The sequence below is a fragment of the Mesocricetus auratus genome, unplaced genomic scaffold (assembly GCF_017639785.1).
Source record: "Mesocricetus auratus isolate SY011 unplaced genomic scaffold, BCM_Maur_2.0 Super-Scaffold_4256, whole genome shotgun sequence".
In the NCBI taxonomy this organism is placed as follows: Eukaryota; Metazoa; Chordata; class Mammalia; order Rodentia; family Cricetidae; genus Mesocricetus; species Mesocricetus auratus.
The window spans coordinates 83,407,901-83,431,920 of NW_024429182.1; the positions used below are offsets into that span (position 1 = coordinate 83,407,901).

General features: G+C 37.3%; 1 protein-coding gene across 14 annotated transcripts in view; it reads left to right on the plus strand.

Moving 5' to 3' along the window:
- Positions 1-24,020, plus strand: part of Sox6 (SRY-box transcription factor 6) — a 540,675-nt gene that overhangs the window by 309,029 nt on the left and 207,626 nt on the right. For all 14 annotated transcript variants that reach the window (XM_040755979.1, XM_040755976.1, XM_040755989.1 and 11 more), the window contains one exon: positions 15,076-15,165. In XM_040755979.1, coding sequence (XP_040611913.1) covers positions 15,076-15,165 — 90 coding nt within the window. The remainder of the gene's footprint in view (positions 1-15,075; positions 15,166-24,020) is intronic.

The following is a 24,020-nucleotide window of genomic DNA, read 5'->3' on the forward strand; positions in this document are numbered from 1 at the left end:
TTTGAGGATTTGAAATCAAAGGCTGGAGAAGCTTGTACCTGTCCTGCATTGTTCTATCTCCTCTTCTAGAAGAAGGATAGGCTCATATCGGCTTGACATTTGTCTCTCTCTCTCTGGACCAAAGAAAGAATACATTCTGTTCAAGTACTCTGGCCTATTATAATATAATTTTATTATGATATACATTTAAAGCATTTATTTGTTCATTTGTGCATTGAATGTATGTGTCAATATGCATGTGTGTGTAGATGTGTGCATGTGCCACTGTGTGTATGGAGGACTACTGAGGCCACTGCTTCAGGGATCAAACTCCAGTAGTTAGGTTTGCAAGTGCTTTTACCAGCTGAGCCATTTTGCTAGCTCATTATGATTTTTCTCATCTTATTCCTGAGGAATTGGACTTGCCTGTAGCCAGACGCCAGAAAACCTCCTTTTGTGTTGGACAATAGTCATATCTGGCTGTTGGGTATTCTCAGACAACTGCTTAGTTAAACATTTCACCTCATAAGTAACTTTTCAAAATGCTTTTCATTACCATTCGCAGTATTAGCATACAATCCATAAGAGAATTGCTTAGTTTAAAAAAATGTATGCACGGAGGTGCTACTCATGTGGTTTACCTTAGTCTTAAATTTTCCTTACAATAAATTTTTGCATACCTACATTTTCTCATATGTATGGATATACCACCTGTAGCAAGATCTGGTACATTCTAACATTCCAGCGACTCCTTCATTCTTCCTCCTCACCCTAACCTCTGCAAGATAGTCAGTCAATAGGCCCTTGTGCCTGTCCTTAGCCTTCATTCAGATGGTGCAGTCCTCCCTGGGTCTTCTTGTCGCTTGACAGTGTGTCTTTAAGATGAGTCTTTGCTGTGTGGAGCTTGTTCATTTTCTTACTATCTAACATTCCATATGTGTTGGTTATCATTGCTGAACACTGTAACATGAATTAAAAATGACCCAGAGACTGATATTGGGGTTCAAGCTGATGATCAGGAAAGCAAAGCAGCCTGCCACCAGCTCTCACCTCTAGCTCAGACTGAAAGTGCTGATCCAAGCATGAGCTCTTCACCAAGTCTCAAACTATTGCCTCTTCTCAGTGTGGCTGGAGAATGAATGACTCTCTGAGATCTTGCTTGTGTCTTATATACTCCCCTAATGATGTTATTAAAGGTGTGAGCTATAACTCTCTTTTAGACTGATTCACTCTTATGTAGATCTGGTGGTTTTGAACTTACAGAGATCCCTCTGTCTCTGAATCCTGAGTCATAGGATTAAAGGTGTGTCCCACCACCTCCTAGCTTCTGGATGCTCAGGTTAAAGGTGTGTGTCTGTCTTCTAAGACTTGTGGTTGACTTTGCTTTTCTGAATCCTCAGTCAAACTTTAATAAATCATAAATAATATATCACTACAGAACACCCAACTCTTAATATTAGATTTGTGCTATATCTATATGATAGTCCACTCTGATAATTTTCTTCTTATTCAAAATATTCTTGACTCTTTGTGATCCCTTCTGCAGACATACAATTTTCATAATTGTCAATTTCTAGGAAAAGGTTTTGGGATTTAAATTAGCATCTTAAAATTAGCATCATTTTGGGCAGGGTTTACATCTTAACATATTATAACTTTCAAAATCTAAGCTATTGGGTTATTACTATGTGTATATGTAAAAATTCTGTATATTTTATAAATTCATTGCATTTATATTTCCTATATTCTTCAAATATATAGAAATGTAGTTTATATTAACCACATAGTCAAGGATCTTGTTAATATTCTTATTAATTCTCATAGCTTATTTTAGACTTACATTTATTTCCTTGTGTGTGATAAAATTGAAATGAATTTTATTTATTTTCACTGTATTTTCTTACGCTGATAAACACATTTCACAGCAGTTGAGTGGGCAGTATAGTGCATGCTCATTTAGCCTTTTTTCCTGTTATACATGCAGCTTCCCAGCTGTTAATCTACAACACATCTATTGCAGCTAGTGGACCTGTGTCAACATCATGGACTCCCCAAAGTCCACAGTCCACAAAAGTTCCTTCTGTACATTATGGGCGTCCAATGGTGTATCTGTCACTGTGACTTGTTTTACTGCCCTGACAGTCCTTAGTCCTGCTCACTCATCCTCCCTTCCCAGGTAACTCCCTAGCAGCACTAAATGGCACAGTTTTCCTTTTTCTAGAATGTCTTGTATTAAGAAATCTTATGCACCCACTTCAGGTTGGTTTCTTTTACTTGGTATTATAGTATAGTTACCTCCATGCATCTTCATTATTTGGTGGCTCTGTTATTTTTAGTGTTGAATAATATTCCATTGTCTGGATCTACCACAGATTATCCATTTACATGTCAAATGGCAGCTTTGCCCAGTTTAGGCAATTTGAGTAAAGCTGCTGTAAACACTTACACATAGGTTTTGGTACATACTTAATTTTCAGTTTGTATGGCGGGAAAAGAACCTGAACTGTGTTATTAGAGAATGTTTAGTTTGTGGACTAACTTTCATGTGTTACCTATACTGGCTATACTACTGTGTATCGTGTGCTACATCTTTCTGGCATTTGGTGACATAGATATAGACCTTCAAATCCTCTCATTGATCATTGCTTTCTGATTTTTTAGCAGATTGTGTCTTTGTTTACTTATTGTGTCCTGTTTTATCTCAGATAGGTAATACATGTGTGGGTATGGAAGTTTAATAACAGTCCTTTATTCTCCCTTTATTCATTTCAGAATCTGCAACAATGTCTTTCTTCTTCATTTCTGGTCTCAGTGATTTATTAAGTCTCTCTCTGTCTCTCTCTGTCTCTCTCTGTCTCTCTCTGTCTCTCTCTCTCTCTCTCTCTCTCTCTCTCTCCTTGGCTAGAAACTTACCTAATACTTTTAAGAAAGTAGCTTTCAATCTGTTGATTTCCTATTTCCTTTCCTTATCTTAACTTTTCTCTCATCCCTTCTCTTTCTTCCCCCTTCCCATCCCCTCCTCTCCCCCTCCTTTTCCCTTTCTTGTCTGAATCACCTTTTTGTAGCCCAAGCTAGTCTCATAAGTCCTTGAACTCATGTCAATACTCCTGCCTCTGCCTTCCACATGTTGGGACAGGTGTGAGTTAGAGTTATTGGACCTGAACTGTCTTTTTTCAGTGTTATTTACAATTATTATTTCTTTTCTTCTCCTACTTGGAGATTAATTTGCCTTCTCTTTAATGTCATAAAACAGAGGCTAGGCTTGCTTATTTTAGATAAATTTTATACATTTCCCCCTAAGCATGGCTTTTGCTACCTCTGAATAATTTTGATAATCTATATTTTTATTTTCATTTAAAACAAAGTTTTTTATCATCTCCCTTGAGATTTCTTCATTGGCCCAGGAGTACTCAGAAGCACGTTGTTTAATATCTGTGTATTTGATATTTTCCTATTATTGATTACTATCTTAATTCCACTTTAGTCTTAGAGAAATGTACAAATTCTCTTCTTTTAAACTTGCCTGCTGTATTTTAGAGCATACAGCTGCTCACTTTGTGACTGTTCTTTGTGAGTTTAAGACTTTTCAGTTGATTGACAATGTTAAGGTCACCCATGTCCTTACTGACTTTATGCCTGTTGGCTCTGTCCACTTTATGACAAAAGGATGTTAAAGTCTCCATCAGTGATAGTTGATCCATCTATTTCTCCAAGCAAGTCTTGCCTAGTGTGTTGGAATGTTCTGTTGCTGGTATATGCACATCAACGATTGTCATGTCTTGTGGGGTTGCTAAGGACAGTGACTCCTTAACCCTTATGACATCCTCTGCTCTGAAATGTGATCAGTCTGAACTCAACGCAGCCACGACATTTCTTTTGCACAGTGTTAGCATGGCAAAGCTCCCCCTACCTCATTACTTGATCTGTGTATCTGTATATCAATAGTGATTTCTTTTAGATAAAATATAATTGGCTATTCTGTGATGGGCTACTCTACCCCTTTAACTTGGTATATTTAGACCCTTGATTGTGTATGGTTTCTATATAGTTAGATTGATATGTACCACCTATGCGGTACTATTGTCTATGCTTTGCCTTTATTTTAATTCCTAGTTTTGCCTTCTATACTTTTCTACCTGTTGTGGGTCTATTTGAATTAGTTTTGTAAGTTTACAAACACAGTAAATGGGTTTTATCATGGCATCTTCACATATCTATGTCATTTCCTGCCTTCTCATGTATTTCTCTGCCCACTCTTTTTGTTATTTGAATTGGAACTTTACATGATTCCATTTCCTCTTCTCTCTTTGCCTATCAGCTTGTTTCTTTAAGAAAACATTTCTCAGTCATTGCCTAGACTTTTCAGTCTTTCTTTACAACAAATCCCAGTCAAGTTTCAAACAATTTCCTGAGTTCACACATAGGACAACTTTCCTACTGTTACCATCACACCATTGCCATCACACCTTTTACTCAGACACAACCATCATTAGAAATAGAGTACGTGTTGAAGTAAGTACATCATTTATATGCATATGGTTGAACCCACTGTTGCTAATGTTTTGAACTAAGTGGGTCAATTGAGCCTAAGATAAGTACAAGCCCCATTTTTGTTTCCAGTGTCCTGCACCGATCTCTTTCCTACATTTGAGACACTGGTCAGCACAACTTGCTTCTTTCTGAAGAGCAACTTTCACTTTTCTTGTAAGACACCTTTTGTTTGAAGAAAGAACTGAAACAAAAGGCACACCCACTGTTCAGTTATTGTTGGGAAATACGGGGAATTTAGAGAACCTGAACAAAACTGCTAATCCCCAGGACTTAATTGATGGTGACAGCACATGGCACATGCAAACTTCTGCATAAGTATTCATTTTAAGTGAATTTGGAGTATTTTATAAAAAGTTTAGTTTATGCTGTAAGGAAGTTTCTGTAAAAATAAAAGGATTTGGTTTATAAACAATATGTTCTCTGGTTACATGGAAAAAGATTAGAAATTGATAAAAAAAGGAAAATTAAAAATTTCCCAAACAGTAATTAAACCATATGTTCTAAATCAACCATGGATGAGAGAAGAAATATCATATACAGCTACAAAATACATTTAACTATATGATAATAGGAAATTAGTCTAACAAGAATATATCAGACCAACTAAGACAATTCTGGAGACAAATGTAATACTTCTCGTGCACATATTAAGCAATAGGTATGATTTAAAATTGACATATAAATTTCAGAAAAAACCCAACAAACCTTTTGTTTTATAATTAAGGCAATCCCAAGACACATTTGAAACTGCTAAGGATCAAGTACAGCCAAGAATACACTCTCATTACGTGTGAGCTAAAGGTGTCACAGTTCTAGAGAAACAAAAACATGCAGGGTCAAAGACCTGAACAGGCAGAAATCTAGCAGTAGTTACCCTAGACACTCAAAGCCCTGCCTAGATCAGTTAAGAAGGAAAAAGGTCATCTTCAACTGGATACAAGCATGAAACAAAGTTTGCTTTGTTTTTCACTCATAGAACACACAAAGCAAATGAAAATGAACTTCATTCTAGATATAAAACAAGAACTATAAAACTTTTTATTTCTTTTATTTTCAGGGCTATGACATAATTACATCACCTCCCCTTTCTCTTTCCTCCCTTTGCACCTTCCCAATTTACCCAAATTGCTCTTTTAAAAATCCATGACTTCTTTTTCTTTTAATTGTGATGTATATACACATATACCTCTCACAGTACATTCCTCCCTCTCTCTCTCTAAATACAGGTCTCTATGTTGTTTCTTATGTGTATGTTTTCAGGGTTGACCATTTAGTATTGGATAACCAATTGGTGTGCTCTTCCCTGGAGAAGATTATTTCTTTTACTCTCAGAATTCCTTAGGTACCTATAATTCTTTGTGTAGAGTTGAGACCTAATGGTTTTTCCCCTGTCAACTTTAGAATGTCTATTGTTATCCTTGTTTAGCTTATATTTAGGCAGTCATGTTATGGGTGTAGCTTTTTTAACACAGTAAATTCCCTGATCCTCTGATTCTTATCTTTCTGCTGCCTCTTCTACAATGTTCTCTGAATCTTAGGAAGGAAGTTGTTTTGGAGATATATTCATGGGAACTGGGCTCCAGAACTCTGCATTTTGATTGGTTGTAGTTTTTTGTAATGATCTCCATCTGTTTCAAAGAAAGGTTTCCTTGATGAGGGGTGAGGACTCCACTTATCTGTGGGTATAAGGACCAATATTTATGATGTAGTTAGGGATTATGCTGGTTTATTAACATGGTGTTATGTGTTCTCCTCCAAGATCTATGACTTTACTATCTCTGGGTAGCTGGCTAGGTTGCCAGTAACAGGTATAATATTCCTCTTGTTGAGCGGGTCTTAAGTTAAACCAGAAGAGCTGTTGTTTACTGCAAAGATATGCGTGCCACTATTGCGCCTTTAGGGTTATCATGCCATGCTGGTCATTGATGTGGCTCATAAATGCCATAGCTAAAATAGTACTGTTGGTTGATTCCCTCCTTTGGAAGTTTGCATAGGGCTCTCTGGTACCATGAAGTATAGTCCTCAAGGAGAGGCATATGGGTCAGCAGAACCATAAAACTTTTACAAGAAAACAGGAGAAAAATCTTTTGGATCTTAGTGTAGACAACATTTCATAGGATTTAGAAATACTAGTCATAAAGGGAAAAGTTAATAATAAATAAAATTTGTAGCTCATCCAAAAGCACTTTATAGTGTAAGTTAGGCACATTGTAGAGAAGATAGAATATTTATGATATATATTCTGACAGATGACATATGTATAAATTGTTCTTAAGTATATAGGTATAATATATGATATCAGTTAATATAAACATTTAGAAACATAAAAATACAAGAAAAAGATGAATAATAAAATTGTCAGTAAAACTATTTCTGTAATTATTTGGTATGCAATAAAATGATTTTTTTAAAAAACCACATCAAGGGTTTTGCAGAGTTTGCGGTTAATCAAGTTTGGAGAAATACCAAGTGGTGTTAGAATCATTTCTTGCCCTCAAACAACTTAATGTTAGGTAAAATAGAGTGAACTTGACCATATATTAGTCTATAGAATGGTGAAAATTGATAAGTAGTAGTAGTAATAGATTGTACAGCTAAGAGTTAAATTAAGTGGGAGATTAATGAAATAACAGAAGCTTGGCAAGTGTTATTTTCTATCTAGAGAATGAGCTTTGATATTTGAAGTGATAAGCCAGTGTAGGCAATCAAGAAGAGTAGGTGTGTGTGTGTGTGTGTTTACCAAGAAGAGGGAAACATTTTGATCAGGAGGACATATGAGAAGATGGTTGTGAAAGTATCAGGCATGCAGAAGGGAGTGAGACAAGAGAACTCAAAGACATGGAAAAACCAAGAATTCCAGGTAGAAAGCATCACTAGAGCCAATAATGAAGAGACCTGAAACCCACTGGATAGTATAGCCTCCTATTACATTGCTTGTTCATGGGTTTCCAATAAATATTAAAATAGACCAAAGGGAATGTCATTGATTGAATGTTATATTACACTTTAACTTGGTAACAGTTCACCAGGAAGTTGTTTGTGTGAAACTTAGAAACTGGCAGTCTGGTGAGCTCGGACATGTCTTTTTTTCCCCAGTTCTGTTGTTACTGAGCCTCTGTTTTTGTTTCTGCTGTGGTCAGCAGTGCTGCCTAAGGCCTTTGAACACCTTTCCATCAAGTCAGAAACTCATTTCCAGGTTTACACCCTATACATTTAATACAGTGTTGCAAGCTGATACTGGTTTCCATGTGACTCAAACTTGGAACATAACATATCTATGTATATATCATACTCTTTTGTTATAGTTTTTCATAATATTTAGATTTTTTAAGCTCTAATTTCAGACACTTAAGTGAATACAATATATTGGCTTATTTCACTAAGAAGGCCAGGAAGTATTTGACTTCCATATTGGAGAGTATGAGTGAGTTACTATGATGCAAGACTTCATCATCTATCTGTTCTCCATGGTCCTTGCCTCTATTTTTCATATTTTCTCTCAGAGCCTGGTCTGTCTGTGTTGTCCATAGAAATCCCAGGTCTACACACATTTAGTTTCTGACTTGAGCATGAGAAAAGCTTTCAATAGTTCCAGCAGAACATTCTGATGAATGAAATTCTTTGTGTGGTCAGGATGAGCAATGGAAACCAGATAATGTAGGCCTGCAATTGGCAACTCCAAGATCACAGGAGCACTGAGCGCTGCAGAGGTAGCTCAGTAGGTGAAGACCTCAGTTTGATCCTCAGAACCCGAATGAAAACAATGTAGAACAGGGCATAAATTTGGGAGAGGCAGAGGCAAGCAGATTCTTGGGACCCTATGGCCAACTACTCTAAAGGAATTGTGAGTTCTGTCTTTAAAAATATGTGGCGGTCAACTGAGGAATATATCTGTCTCCCTTTGGCTTCTATATGTAGCCCCCATCCATAGGGATACATTTACATCCAGAATCATAAAATTAAAAGCATTCCTCAAAGGAAGGAATATAGGGTTCTGGGGATATAACTCAGTTGATAGAGTGCTTGGCTAGCTGGTACAAGGCCTTGGGTTAGATCCCTAGCACTTTATTTACAGCTCGAGAATCATTTTGGGCTATACTGGGAGTTCTAGGCAAGGCCAGGCTGGGACACACGAGATTCTGTCCAAAACCAACAAATAGAATATAGGACACATTAGACACACAAAAATAAATTATATCCATAATCCAATATTGATTTTTAAAATCAGTTTTATATAAATCTGACATAGTAAAACAAGAAGTTGGAGAACATAAATAAGAACAGCAGTAGCTGAGGTGACAATGCCGTTGGTAGGATATACTTTAGTAAATATGGGTGCAGACAGTTTCTAACCCACATTTCTATGATGGTAAATCTGTGCTGCATCTCGTGGTCTCATGTGTAAGGGTTAACAGTGGAGAACCAAGCCCTAAGGCTGCACATGTGGTTCTCACACAGGAAAATGAAACCTGTCTTGGAAGAAATGACCTGTTGAGTTCAAGGCATTTTTAAATGAACTTTGTACTGAGTGCTTAGTGGATGGTATTCAAGAAAGGAAAGCTTTTAGTTCAAACCATATGAAGCATTTGGGGAAAAGCAAAATGGAGGGTTGGAAATACTAGTCAAGCAACACGTGTAGGAGACTGGGCTGCTGGACACCATCGCTCTGCCCTGAGGTGCCCTGTATTGTTCGTACCCGTCCAAAGAGTTCGTGTTTCTGTCCACACCCGACACAACTGTTAGTAAGTGTAAAATCGTTCCCTTTCCACGGCTGGCTGCTGCGTTGTACAGACCATAAAACTGATGTTTAAACAGCGATTTAAATAGTCTTGAGTAAAGCAAGCACTGAAGTGCTTGTTAGCTGTCTCCATCTGAAGTCAGTAATGCCAGCGGCTTCCTCATCTTCACTCCATTTTCCCTTATTTCCAAAACGAGAGTGGTCTAGCTCCAGCACCAGGCTGTGGAGTCACCTGTGGAGTGTGTCCTTTCTTTCCTGTACTGGCACCTGAGTGCTTATGCTTTGATGATCAGGTGAGAGGAACTGGGTTGTTAATGATCCCTGTGTTCATGTTTTAGGTGCTAGGAGCCTTGGTGAGCAGATGAGACAGATGCCTTTTGCCAGCTCATATAGAATAGTGTGACTTTCGTGAATGCATGCTTAGTGCCAGTTGTCACGGTAGCCTAAGAAAAGGTCTGTTAGATAAAAATAGTACCTGGAGAAAAGATTGCCCCTGATGTGAAAATGCCTGCCTGTGAGTCTGGCACATTTTAGATGTGTGGCCTCTGTTTCCTTCTGAACATCATAGAGCCTTGCATCTAACAGTCCTAACAACATTTCCAGCACCTCAGTTGCTTCCCCCACTTGCCCCCTCCTGCAAACACACCCCCATACTCACAGCATATTGTTCAGTAAAGTGGCTGTGGAATTAACATGTTTCCTAGAAGGACTATATCTGATTTAATGACCAAATCATTTTAAGGCAGCACAACAGAATTTTACAGGAATGAAATCTCTCCCTTCACACCGATCATGCATGTTTTACTTGAGTATTGAGTCATTAGCATGTTTATAATGGTTCTAATTTAGCACAACATTTTCTGAATTTTATCCTTGAGTCATTTACAAATTGTTCTTATTGAGTAAACAAAGGGAACAGATTGCATTTTATACTTAGCAATTTATCTGAAAGAAGAGGGGAGGGTTAATTGTTTTAAAGTTTTGGTCTGTTTGGGGAAGTGAGCCTGCTTTCTCTTTGTAGGCATAAATGCCTTACTTCTCATCTTTTTGGATGGAGGCTATGCTGTGGAGGAGGAAAGTGAAGAATTAGGAGTAGGACAAGATTGGCCACTCCCACAAGGGAGTGTGGAGCACAAGGGGGCTGGCACGAGATTATCCCAAACAGTTGGTGCATTCCTTAATGATCAAGTGCTTGAGAAGTCCAGTCCTTCCTGGCAGAGCATCTGTGTTGATGTTTAGACCTCTGCCTTGCTGTATGGGAAAGGCATGCTTTCTCTTGCTACTTGCCTAAAAATAGGATGGAGTATAGCATTGTATGAGATATTTTAAGATAGCAGAAACATTTAAGAGGTTAAAGGTTTGGCTCTTGGATCAGAAAAGCTCAGTGATATAGTGCGCACTGTTCTTTTCACACTGGATTTTCTGTGGAGTTGGTTGGCGATCTGCACACTGGACTAGGGAAGTTATTTCTAGGTTTGTTTGGTTCAGTATGAAAAACATATTCTGTGGGCTTTTCTGTCAGCTCCCGGCATGAAGAGCTTGCTTGAAAACAGACTCTATTTATACTCCTTGTTCTTATTTGGAAAGTCAGTTGTTTCATTTTGTGTGTGTGTGTGTGTGTGTGTGTGTGTGTGTGTGTGTGTGTGTGTGTGTGGACAGTCACCATAGAGCATTGCTTTGTATATTATAGTGACTTCAAAATAAAACTGGCACATTTTAGTGTCTAATTATTTTTAGTGAGCTTGGAGGGTTTTAATTAAAATTTAAGAGTGCTCTTCAAGCTCTCCAAGCTCCAATTTTATCCCACTGTATTGTGGCTCTCTTGCCACTGTGCAAAAAAAAATGTACAGTAGCTGTTAACTGCATCTGTATGTCCCTAAAGAAAATGCTTGGGGCTACTGAGGAGTGAATAAATGTACATTGTCAGGTTTGACTGGAAAGTAAAGTCATGAGCACTTCAGATCAATTATAAGTGTAGAGAATGTACAAAGAGGAGATTGCATTTGAAAGTTCTGATTCCGATGGCAAAATAAAGGGATGCCTTTACTATTGTCTTAAACATCACTAAAGCAAGAAGAATGTGTACACAGGGACTGAAGCTTTTGATTGCTAAAATATTTGAAAGACTTTTTGTGTCATGTTTGTGATATTTTAGCCCTCTGACTTTCAATGTCACATGGAAGTGAAAGGAATAATAAATGTTTACTTAAACTGTTTCAAAGTATTCTGAAGCATTTCCCATTATTCTGTCTTCTTCCTTGACTTTAATTATGATTTATTTACTCTCTTTGACACAGAAGATAAACTTTTTATCATAGTTAGAACTCCTGAAGTCATATATATATGTAGATATACAGAGTAACTGAAAACCATTCCTAAAATATCAGTCTACAGATTAGGAGATAATCCCACCTTGAGCATCTCTTTGTCCATAAAATTTGATATAAGCCAGTGCATTAGCACACTGTGGTAAAGTATATCCTTTACTTAGCCTAAAGCCTCAGTTTCTAAGAAGCAGAACCATGTTTGGCAATCTGTTATACAGTATGTTTTAAATAAAATCAGTCCTGAAATGTATTGTTCTTTTGTTAGAAAAAGTTTAAAGTAAATTTCCTAAAAGATAAAAAATTAAAACTGAAACATAAGTAAGCAAACAATAAAAAATCCCACCTTCACCCCCCAAACCAGCCTACCCAAACTATATACCTAGTACTACTCATCTAGAGTTGTGGAATCTCTGCATCTTTGTTTCAGATAGAGACTGGCTAGAATTAAATCCCCATCATTCATAAAATAATAGGAAAATAATCCGAGGTCTTGTGTTTCATTGAGTAGGTATTGGTTAGTGAAATTAAACACTCTCAGAGTAGGAGGGGTGAAGTCTAGCCTCCAATGATATGCTACACAAATTTGGAGCACTGTAAGTAATGCTCGTTTTTCATGTACCTATATTGTAGGGGTACTGCAATGTGTACTGTAGTATTTTCTCTCAGTCTTGAAGAGTCATTTGATTTTGTAGCTACATATTGTTTAGTCACAGAAGTTTGACCTGTCAAACTTAGATAATAAAATTTATTGTCATTGTCTCCTTGAGTGGAAAGTTGTTTTCACATTAGTCAAACAAAACATATTTGTTCTGTGATAGAACCATAAACTATTCAGTGGCCATTTGGATCATTGTGACTCTTGTAATGAAGACACTGTTTTGTTCGGTGTACATTGTAAGGACTCATTTGTATAGTTTTCCCTCTTTGATTTCTGCAATTGTGCCAAAGCACAATAAGATAAAGTCTGCTCTAACTAGCTGCCACTCCAAAGCTAGCACCCCTTTTGTTGATGTGCTGGAAGGCTGTAGTTGAATGGGAAAGGAGCCTCAGATTTAACCAGTATCCATACCAGAATACTGAGTGTGCATTGCTCTAGTCCACAGGCCTGGGACCTTTAACAGCATAACTTTTCGTGTGTAGCTTTGGACCTTATACATGTTTTCTCATTTCTGATCAGAAACTTCCACTAAAACAGAGTGTCTGGGTAATAACCAGCTTCTGGCCTTCCTCACCCATCTCACTTGCTCTACTCTACAGCACCAATGTGGTCCTTGCCTGTAACAGTCAGATGAGGAATCAAGAGACTGTGTCAAATTAAAGGTTCCTAGAAGTAAGATCAAAGTATGACAAAGTTGCATATAATAACCGTTAGTGCCCTTAGATGGACATTATCAGTAGTTGTTACTAAATATCTTCCTGTGTATAAATGTATACATACAAAATCTGTTTTCTTTTTTCCTTTGCTTTTTCTACTGAAGCAGGAGCTGATATAGCTGGATCTCAACTATTAGCAAGGATGGATGTTTTAGTAGAATGTCAAATGCTTTGGAGCCTGTGAATTTGTAGTTTCCACGTGAAGCTGGCTGGGTTTATATTGCAGCATACATTCTTGTTGTCCATAGAGCTACGTTTGTCTCTTATTGAGCTTCAACATTCTTTTCTTGGATCTCTGGGGTATTTTGAGTCTATTTATAGAAATTAGAGACATGCTTTCTATCTAGTGTATATGTGTGGACTTGACATGACTTTGCAGCCACCCTTATGTATTGGATTTTGTTTGATGGGTATATAATCTCAACTCTAACTTAACCAGATATTTTAAAGTCCTACATCTGTGCTGTTGGTATCAGTTTAATGCAATGACAGAACATGTAAGAATGGATGAAAATATATCAAGTCCTAGTAGAGTATAAAATTCAAGATCTTTTATTGATCTTTCTCATCTGTTACCTAATGTTATCACTTTCTTGCTCAGAAATCCCAAACTGATAGGAGAAACAAAAATGTCTGGTGGGCAAGCCTTTGAAGATCTGAAGCCTCCTTTGCCCTATAAAATCAGTTTTAATATTGGATATAATGTAGGTACTGAACAAACTGCATACCTCATTTATGAATGTGAAATAGAGAGAAGTCAGGGAAGAGGCAGATGGCTTTCACTTAATGGAATTTCTTTGTAGAAAGGACACAGGGTCCTGTGACAGTATCAGCCCTTTCATTACACTAGGATCTGGATTCCATCCATTCTCTGATTGATTGATCTTGTCACGAACAAATGTTAATTGTTTTCAGCAATACTTTCTAATCATGCAAAAGTCTTCTCATCTCTTAAGCAAGGATCACTGCCTTTTCCAAAGCTTATCTAGCCTCTAAAACCCTTTAGAGCCTTCTTGACCTAACTGTCAATCTGAAAAATTCAAGGCCGATTTGGAACCTAGAGGGGAAAAAACGAAAGAGAAAATGCTCAAGATATAGGTGCCAATATGGGGGAGAAAAAGCATTTGGAACTGGAGAAACCATTTTAAATATAATTTAAAAAGAAAATTATCAGAACTCTGACACTTGGAATGCTAAAGTTTAATGGGAGTTTTAAAATCTGCATTCCCTGGAAACATGGTCTATTTGTTAAGAGTTGAGCCTGGAAAAGGTACATGCAGACAGTTACAAGCAGGAGTCCTGCTTGCAAATTCATTTGAATCTAGGGAAGAAAACAGTGTATGTAGGAAAAAATAGATCATTATTACGGCATTCTCATGTTTATATTTCTGTAATATTATGAATCTTTATAAAACAGATGTAATTGCTCCTTGTAGTCTAGAACATTATTTTAATATGCACTAGGGCAGATGCTACTTAAACAGGTGTTTTCTTTAATAAACATATGCATCATTTTATATAAAAGTTTTGGTAGTTTTCTCTATGAGGGTACAAAGAGCATCTTGATTTTATTTACTTGTCTATTTTTTAGTTTGGCAAAAGTTGAATTTCTTTTTTGGTTGTGAGCCTAGCCTTTAACGGCTGAGCCATCTCTCCAGCCCAGTTGAATTTCTTTTTTAAGGGCTAAGTGGTTATAGGTTATTTGGCCTCTTATCCCCTAAAGATTTATCATTGTTCCTTGTACAGTATATAAATTTTGCTTAGACTTTTAAAATATAACCTGGGCTAAAAGAAAATACCATATAAATTTAAAGCTGCAGAGAAGAGCCTTTGTTCTGTCTTACCAGTCTGATAAATTGATTAAATATAGCTAGACATTAATTAAATATCCCTAGACTGAGGCTGCTAAGCACTGGTTACAGAATACTAGCTTCCTGGGGCAATAGTTTAACTCAGTCATGGTGTTTTATGATAGAGTAATGGTAGAATTAAAACAACAGCAACAGAAACAGTTTGTGTTTGTTTACCAAGGAGCCAGTTGCTCCACCATTTAGCTTTCTGGGTCTGTAATATACATCTTTAATACTTACTTTTGTATTTTAATAGATTCCTCCTGCATGGAAAAACTACTTTCAAAAGATTGGAAGGAAAAAATGGAAAGACTAAATACCAGTGAACTTCTTGGAGAAATCAAAGGTAAAATATATAAAGTATAAAATATGTCAGATGTTACTTCACATATCCCACGCAGCTGCCGATTTTTGTTCCAGGACCCTAAGTTCTTACTTCTACACTAGATTACCCACAGAAGAGTAGGTGCAACATGTTCCTGAATGTCCTCTGTGTAGGTGTACACTGTGGGCATTTGCTGTCCATGATATCAGTATACAAACTGCTTTGTGAATTTCCTTGACAAAAATGATGGAGGGAAAGTTTTGTCAAACAATGTAGAACAGTCTAAAGATGTCCAGTCTTTTCTTGTAGTAGCTCAATTTACAGATTGAAGTTATTTGCGTGAATTTCTCCTGCTGGAAAGAGGACATCTATAAAATCTTAACAAAATCAGATGGAATATACCCTGCATCACATTTTATGGCTGATTTTTGAGACCTATTTACCTTGGTTTCCATCTTGCCTCTATCATTCTGCCTGAGTAGTTTGGGCCAAAGCACTGAATTTTCTAGTCCTTGTCTCTATGGGCATGATAAGAGCATCTACTCATAAGTTCCTTGGAGAGTTGACACATGTGAAGGTCTCACCACTGCAGCACTTGGCACTCAGCAGAGCACTGGGGAGTGCAGGCTGTGGTGATGGTTACTATTGGTGTGCCCATAGGATTCATAGCAAGAGAGAGCACTTCTTGCTCTTGGACTCCAAGAATATCTTTGTTTTCTAATTTATTTATTGTTGTGGTGCTGGTAACTGAAGTAGACAGGAATGAGACAAGGTGCTAGGCACCCCTATAATTTCACCCTTTGCCTGTATGTAATCCTTCTAAAATATTAAGATATGAAGGAGGACCGTATATTTCAGCATTGTGTTAGCCTGTATGTAAAAAGGTCTGTGCTTCTGGTGTGGTCTAACTCTTTTTGTGGACTCATGGAGAAGAGGTGTTATATCCTTACCCTTCTTTGTTGTGAGAGGAAGCCATGTCACCTACTAATGCTGTCAGTCATCTTTCACAGATTTTCACACTGTTATCAGTAATACTTCAGGGACTTAATCACATTAGTTTTTTTTGGAACTATCAAACAAATTTGGGTAGTATATATCTCACAAAAATATTATTTTTAATATATCTCTGTCCCATTCAACTTGAATGCAGAGAACAGTTGTCCTTTCATGATGAGTAATTAATAACTCATTCCATTAGCTAACAGAGTGTCAAAATCAAGTGGAAATGGAATATTATTTTGAATTTTACTCCTTCTGCTTTGTACTCATAAAGGCCATTTGCTATTTTGGAAAAAAGGAATCTCAACATAACTGATGGGTAGAAAGAAAAGTCATTAGTGACATATTCTCCATCCAGCTGCAACAACACGGGCTGTATGACTTCACACTTCATTTTGTGTTTTCTTCTCTTTCCAGAGCCATTGGTTTTATAACAGTGAGGACAGAAATGGCTTATGCAAAGGCAAGCATTTGCCAACATGAGTGATGGCTGTCTTGCTTTCTCCTAGCAGCATGGAAGCTAACATTTTATTATTTCCATGATAATAAACTCTGGCTTTTTATACACTTTAGGGTGTTTCCCCAATACCTTTTGCTTTTACTTATACTTAATTCTAATTATGAGCTTAAAAATCCAAAAAGTAGCTTAAGTTTCAGATGCTCAAAATGTGTGATTCTCAAAAGTGAAACATTCAGAATCAAGCCTTTCCACTCTGTTTCTCTGGAGGTCCTGTAGGTTATTTGAGCTTCCAATGGTGGGCTAGTTTTGAGTTTTATAGACATAAATGATAATATTATTACTGAATTTTCCATTTAACTTGCTCTACATTTTTTCTTTTCATACATTTTAGCATTTTGTCACCACACACATTACATACAGAAAACAGCAATCATACATTAATTTAGATATTAAAATTGTAGGGAAAGTGGCAATTTGAATAGTTTGATTTAACTGTTGCTGAGAGATCACACTTGTTTTTTTTTGTTTCTGTATGTGACTTGGCCAGCTGCAGTCCTGCACTCAGTACCCTTTCTCTGAGAGTTTTAGGGTGATCTACAATATATAATTGTATACTGTTGTGGGTTATCAGTATTTCCTATCTCAAGTCTTGTTTGTCAGTAGGTCCTGTTATTCCCTGATTCCAAAATTCATACATATTTATTTGTAAGAAACACAGTACAACACACAATAAAACAAAGGCATTAATTCTGCATAAATCCTGTAGCACAGGCTATTTTCGCTTCCATTTATACCCTAAGTTTTGTATAAAATTTGTATATCCCCCTATGAGCTGCTACTTCTCCTTACTGTAGGTTTCATCTGAATAGATGATCTTTAAAAATCATTATTGGCAAAAATGTGGCATAAAGCGAGGCTTTTCTGAATCAACCAAGCCTTTTATTCAACACCAATCTGTTCATTTTCTTCTAAAGGGCTTGTCCAGTACTTGCTGGACTGTCAGAACTTGAGAACTTTAAATGCTTGACTCTGTTGCAGTTTGTTTGTGCAGGCTTCTCCCACTCTTGAGATTAGATACTATCTCCCCATATTTTCTTCCAATTAGTTGGTTCTTTGTTGAAGCATTGAACTATTCTTCCCTCCTGAATTTATTTTGATGTATTATGTATTTTAAGCAGTTAAAAAATAACATTATACCTTATGATGAATGCTTGGATCCCTCTTACCGGGAATAGTATCTTTCCTTACACTTATTTATACATTTGGAATAATTTATATAAACTTTTACTAGTACTTTAATAATTGTTAATATAGTATTTTCATGTTTATCATAACTTTTATCCAAGGTTATTTTTTTCTAAAATTTATCTTGGATTGTTTTATATAAATTCCAAATATTTTTAAATTGCTTTTATATAAAACTATTGGGTGAACAGACATCTTTGTAAAATTGTATATTTTCATTGGGAACAATTTATTCAATTTTTTTGAAGATTATTTGTGTGTGTGTATGTGTGTTGCCTGCATCTATGTTTATGCAGTGTCCATTGTGGCCAGAAGGGGGCATTAGATCCCCTGGAACTGGAATTACAGACAATTGTGCATAACCATGAAGGTGCTGGGAACAGAATTCAGATGTCTACCATAATACTCTTAACCACCAATCTGTCTCTCAGTCCCCCTAATCAATTCTTGCATGTCCATCAGGAAAGTTTTGGTTTCTGCACATTGTTTTTTGTGTTTTATTCATATTTGAGATATACTTACTTAATCTTACATTTTCTGTTACTGTATTTAGAGATTATATTAAGTTTTACAAATTAATTTTACTATTTCACTGAATAATTTCCCTCTTCATTGGGCTTACTATGTCTAATGATGTTTCAGCTGACAAGAATGACTCTTTCCCATCACCTCACATAACCTTACCTAGATTGCTAATAACAATATTGAGCAATAGAGTCATCAACAGAGATTTTGATGTAGTTTTTAATTTATGGTGTTAGTTTTAGCATTTCACACTTTGTATTGAGATAAACTAGTTTATTCTTGAAATACTATCTCATGTATCCCAGGGTTGCCTTGGATCTATAAAAACCAAGGATAACCCTGAACTCTGGCGTACCCTGCCTCTACCTCCATTGTGCTGCTATGGCAGGCATGCACCACCATGCCTACACCAGTTATTCTTTATATTAATAATATAGTTCTAGTCTCTTAGAAGTCTCTATGAGGAATTATGCTTCATGCCACACCTTGCTTGTTTGGAGGTTCTGAATTTATTGTGAAATAAACTCAGGTTAATTGTGGGATCTTCTTCTCTGAATGCCCTGCAGGATATGTCTCTCTCATAAATTGGGTTGATTTGTGACTTATTTATTTGTAATAAATATATATATATATGTCATGTATAATATATGTATACACATATTATATAATATTATTACTTCCAGAGTTCAAAGTAGAATTTGCCTTTTTTCCCTTTCTAGATAATATAAAACAGCAAGTAGATTAAATATATATTACTTCTTTCTTGAAATTCTGAATAATATATTCAGAAAATGTCAGATTCTAAAAACACATTCTCCTTTTTTAGGTCAGTTTTGTCATAAAACTTTTTTTCTAAAATCATATAGTTTGTGAAGTTTTCAAATGTGTTATCATTGATTTAATGTGTAGCATCTATCATTTCATGTCTCCTGTACATTTTATGTTACATACCTGAGTTTTACTTTTCCAAATCCTTCTTTCCTTTTATTTTTCACTATTTACCTATCTCCCTTAAAGAGGCAATGTTAGGGCTTGTGTCTTGGTACTGCCCCTTTCAGCATAATAGTCATGTCATCTTGCTTTTGGCTGTACTGTTTCTTCATTCTTTATATTTTTGTTCATTTTTATGCACTCTAATTTCCCACATTGAATCTCCATTTAAAAATTTTAAACTTAATAAAAAAGCACTTGGTTGTATGCTTCTATAAATATACTTATGTGCCCATGACTGTGTGCTTTTAGACTTTTTACCATTTTATGAACATTTAATAATTACATGATTTGCTAACTAATCTGTGTTTATATATTTTCCATAAGTTTATTTTTCATCTTAAAGTCATACAGTGTAACAAAGTTATTGAAAAGAGGGAATAGCCACCATCAACTCTAGTGGGATATTCAAGAAATAGTGAGTAGAGGAAAAAAGTAGGGGCCACAGAATGAAAAAAAGAGTATTGAAAAATGAGCCTTCAACCCAAAGACCTTAGTGTTTCTATGCAACTAAGAAACAATAGTTTCTTTTAAAGATTTCACTGTCGCGTCTGCTGCGCGGCCTGTGTCTGAGAACGTGCGGAGGGTGTCGGGGATTGACAACACAGAGACTTGTTCAACGATGTAAAGAAAACTTTAAGCAGGCTCCAAAAAGGTTCAAGAAAACTTCCTAAGAAAGGCTCCCACCAGAGAAGCTTCTGCTCTCTCCTCTCCCCTGCTGGTTCTGCTCTGACACCAAAAACTGATCTGGGCGTGACAGAAGAGGCGGTTAGTCTTTGGACAAGGTCGAGGTCAGGGTGGTTTCTGTGGGCAGGCCTTTTCCAGGAACTTATTGCCCCGGGCATTGTATTGTTTTTAGTAAACATGTTTTTAGTAAACATTGTCTTACAGCTGCCTACTCCCAGGCAGAAGGGGAAGTGGGTCTCTGCTCAAGGTCTGGTGTTCCCACATTTCACTTTACAAAATTGCTTCATGTAATACCATTCAAATGAAGCACAACAAGGCTGCTAAAATCAGTGGATAGCAGCCCCACTACAGCTGAAGTTTGAGAGACACTGAGTCAGTCTGAGTTGTCGTTGAGTCTGTGCATTTACTAGTGTTTTCATCACTTCTTTAATGGCTTATTTTATTAATTTTAGTTATGTGTATGTAACTGCCTTGCATGAATATGTGCACAAGAATGCAGGTACCCAAGGAAGCTAGAGGTGTCATAGCCCATTGAGTTGGAGTTACATGTGTTTGGGAGCTGGGAACCAAACTTGAGTCCTTTAGAAGAGCAGCAAGTATTCTTAAAATCACTGAGCCATCTCTCCTGCCACTGTTTTTATTGTTTATATTTAAGGCAGATAATGGTATGTTTCTATTACAAATACATTCTGAATGGGTGGTTGCAACCAAGGCAATTGATAGCAACATTATTTTTGTCAGTGTGGTAAAAACACCTAAAATATCCCCTAGCTCTCTTTAAATATGTCAAGAGAAAATTCCACAGCCTTGTGCACTGCTGTATTTCTGCAGGTCACCTCCTTTCCAGTCACCATATTACTTGGGGATACAATGTTGTACCATGTGTGGGTTTAACCGCAGTCTCATGTTGAAGAGCCCTGAACATTTATTGTGACAAGCAGGAGGGATCCACCTGACACATGCTATCTGATTTGAAGTTGTGTTGAGTAGAAGAGCAAAGGTCTGTTTTGTGCCATTTTAGGGAGTTGGGTTAACAGGGAACCTGTTCTTAAGACATAAAGCAACATTTGAAGAAGTTGTGGTATCTGACACTGCTACAGATGGATTGTGTGTGTTAACTCAGGGTGCCTGGAACATAGAAGTTTCCATCCCATGTCAACATGGTAATAAATCTTGTGAGATTCTTTTTTTGTTGTTCACAAATAGAAGCATAAAAATGCCAAAAATTGTGAGTACTGACTCACACCTTCAACCTCAGACTCAGGAGGCTGAGGCAGGAGGATTGCTATGAGTTTGAAGCCAGCCTGACTACATGGTGAGTTTCAGGATAGTTATCCTATCTAAAAAAAAAAAAAAAAAAAAAAGGAATTCAGGCATGGTGGTGCACACCTCTAATTCCAGCACTTGGAAGCAGAGGCAGGCAGATCTCTGTGTATTAGAGGCTAGCCTGGTCTAGAGAGTGGATTCCAGAATAGCCAGGACTGCATAATGAGACCATCTTTCAAAAAACAAAACAAAAGATTCATGGTATGATGGCTATCTTTTTTAATCCTAGCACTAGGGATGCAGAGGCAAGTAGGTCTCTGTGAGCTTGAGGCTAGCTTAGGCTACAAGTTCCCAAGCCAGTCAGGGCTACATAATAAGACTGTCTCAAAACACTAACCAACCAAACAGAAAATAACAAAAATTCTAAAATATTTTATGTTTGTGATAGTTGATTTTTACAACTGAGTAAAACAAAATAAAAAATAAGCTATTCAAAGTGATGCAGAAAGTTGTGAGATGGAGTCTGAACTTGATCCCAGAAGTCTCTGCTTGATGTAATAAAGTGGCTTTAAGTTCTCTGTGGCCTCACCACTGTCAAAGGGATAAGGTGGACCAGGGCCCTGATCTCTCCCACAGCACACAATGGTTCTGTATGTACCTTTGATTTTGACATGTGGCATGACACATGCAACATGGCCTCACTCTACAATACTTATTGCCATCTGTGCCTAAATGACTGAGAGAAGGGTGGAGAGACTGTAAAGAAGACAGAGTACAAGACAGTGGAGCAGTCAGGTCTGAGTTGTGCCCAGTGTGGGGGGATTTCAGGATAGCTGTGGTTAGCCAGTTCTGAATGCAGTGGTGACCCTGAGCCCGGCCTGCAGCGTGCAGGTCTGTGCCCACTGCTGTGCAGAGCATTGCCTTTTCAGTTTATTGGAAAGGGTTGAGTCGATCCCCCTACTTCGCATACCTTCCCCTGGATATGCTGGCTGGCATCTCCTGTTCCCTGTGAAGGCACGTCTTTGGGCACTGTGCCAGGGAAACAGTGGTGTTGGCTTTTTGAGTTAGCATGAATTGAGCTGTGCTTGAGTTTGTCAAACACCAAGATGATAAGAGACACAAAAAATGATGTGCAATGAAGGAAATGAGGAAAAGAATGATTTCTTTCTAGTGTTAGTTATGATTAAATGTTTCACGATATACATTTAGGTATAAGGTAGATGCATTTAAGGTATGGCATCCCACAGCTTAGAAAAACGAAATGTTTTTTCTTCTGATGGAAAAATGACTGAAAATACATTTTCAGTGGTATTCTGTCAATGGTTCCAGTGATTTTAAAGCTATTCCTGAAGTACAGTCACTGCTATGTCTGAGGAGTCTGATCTTAGCCAACTTCAGTTCTCAACATTAACGCTGAAGAGCAGAGGTGCTCCACTGTTCTTTGTCAGGATTGTTTCTAGAAGATTTAAAGCTAGTAACTGTATGTCATATAATGCTAGCTATTACAACTGTAATGTAGCAAATACTGAAATAAAAAAGTTTAAGCTGGGTATGGTGGTCAGGGTTGTAATCCTAGAACTCAAGAAGCTGAGGCAGGAGGATTCTGGGTTTGAGGCCAGCTTGGATTACGTTGTGAATTCAAGATGAGCCTGGATTACACAGTGAGACTGTCTCCAAAACCAGAGATAGCTGGCTGCAGGTAAAAATGTAGCAGGCACCACAAGGGAACTTGGTTCTGCCAGTGTGTGAGGTTCTTCTGAGGGCCTGGTTTCATCTCAGTTCTGATTGCTAGCAGGGATTCTCAAAGGAAAGGATGGGAATGCAGAGTTATGCTTAATTTCAGAGCCTGATGGGTCTTAAAGATCAAATAGGACAGGGTGTTCCAGAAGTAGCTTAGGCAGGGTTGTTATTTCCAAGCTCAGAATGGATCTCCCATTCCCAATTCCCACTGTTCTGCATCACAGTCACCAACTGACATGCCTAGCGCATCTAGCTCTATTTATTCTCATAAGGACCGAAACGACACTAGAGTGCTAGATGCTTGCTCCGTACCTTGTCCTTTCTTTTTTTTTCAAAATCCTCTGTTCCAGGAGTAATGCTGCATATTGTTTTCTGCTATAAGCAGTCATAGGACTGACTAGAATGATTAGGCAAGAACTATGATTGCATACTTTGCACATTCATTTATAAATGAGTTTTTCTTGAATTTCTACTCATAAATTTATGGTACTCTCTTCTTCATCTGGGGAGACGTCACAAAACAAGGAACGGACCAGGAGAGTTGGCTCAGTGGTTAAAACATTTGGTGCTCTTACAGGGGACCCAGATGGTGACTTACAACTGTCTGTTCCAGGGCACCTGATGTCCTCTTCAGGCCTCTACAGATACCAGGCATGCAAATGGTACCCATACATTTAAGCAGACTCTCACGTATACATATAAAAGTAAGTAAATCCAAAAAACAAAACAAAACATGAATAATTAAGGGGGAATCTTGTGCCACCTCGCCAATAAAATCAGCAAATTTATTCATCTGGTGAATTTTTAAAACACAGTTCAAATAATAATGTGTTAACTGTTTCTTTAAATTTCCTGTATTTGAAACTTCTAAATTGATTTTTAAAATGTACTGAGTTACTTTAGATGCTAATTTGTGAATTTAGGGATGCTGTCTTCTTACCTTCTGGTCTTCTGAGATGGCGCA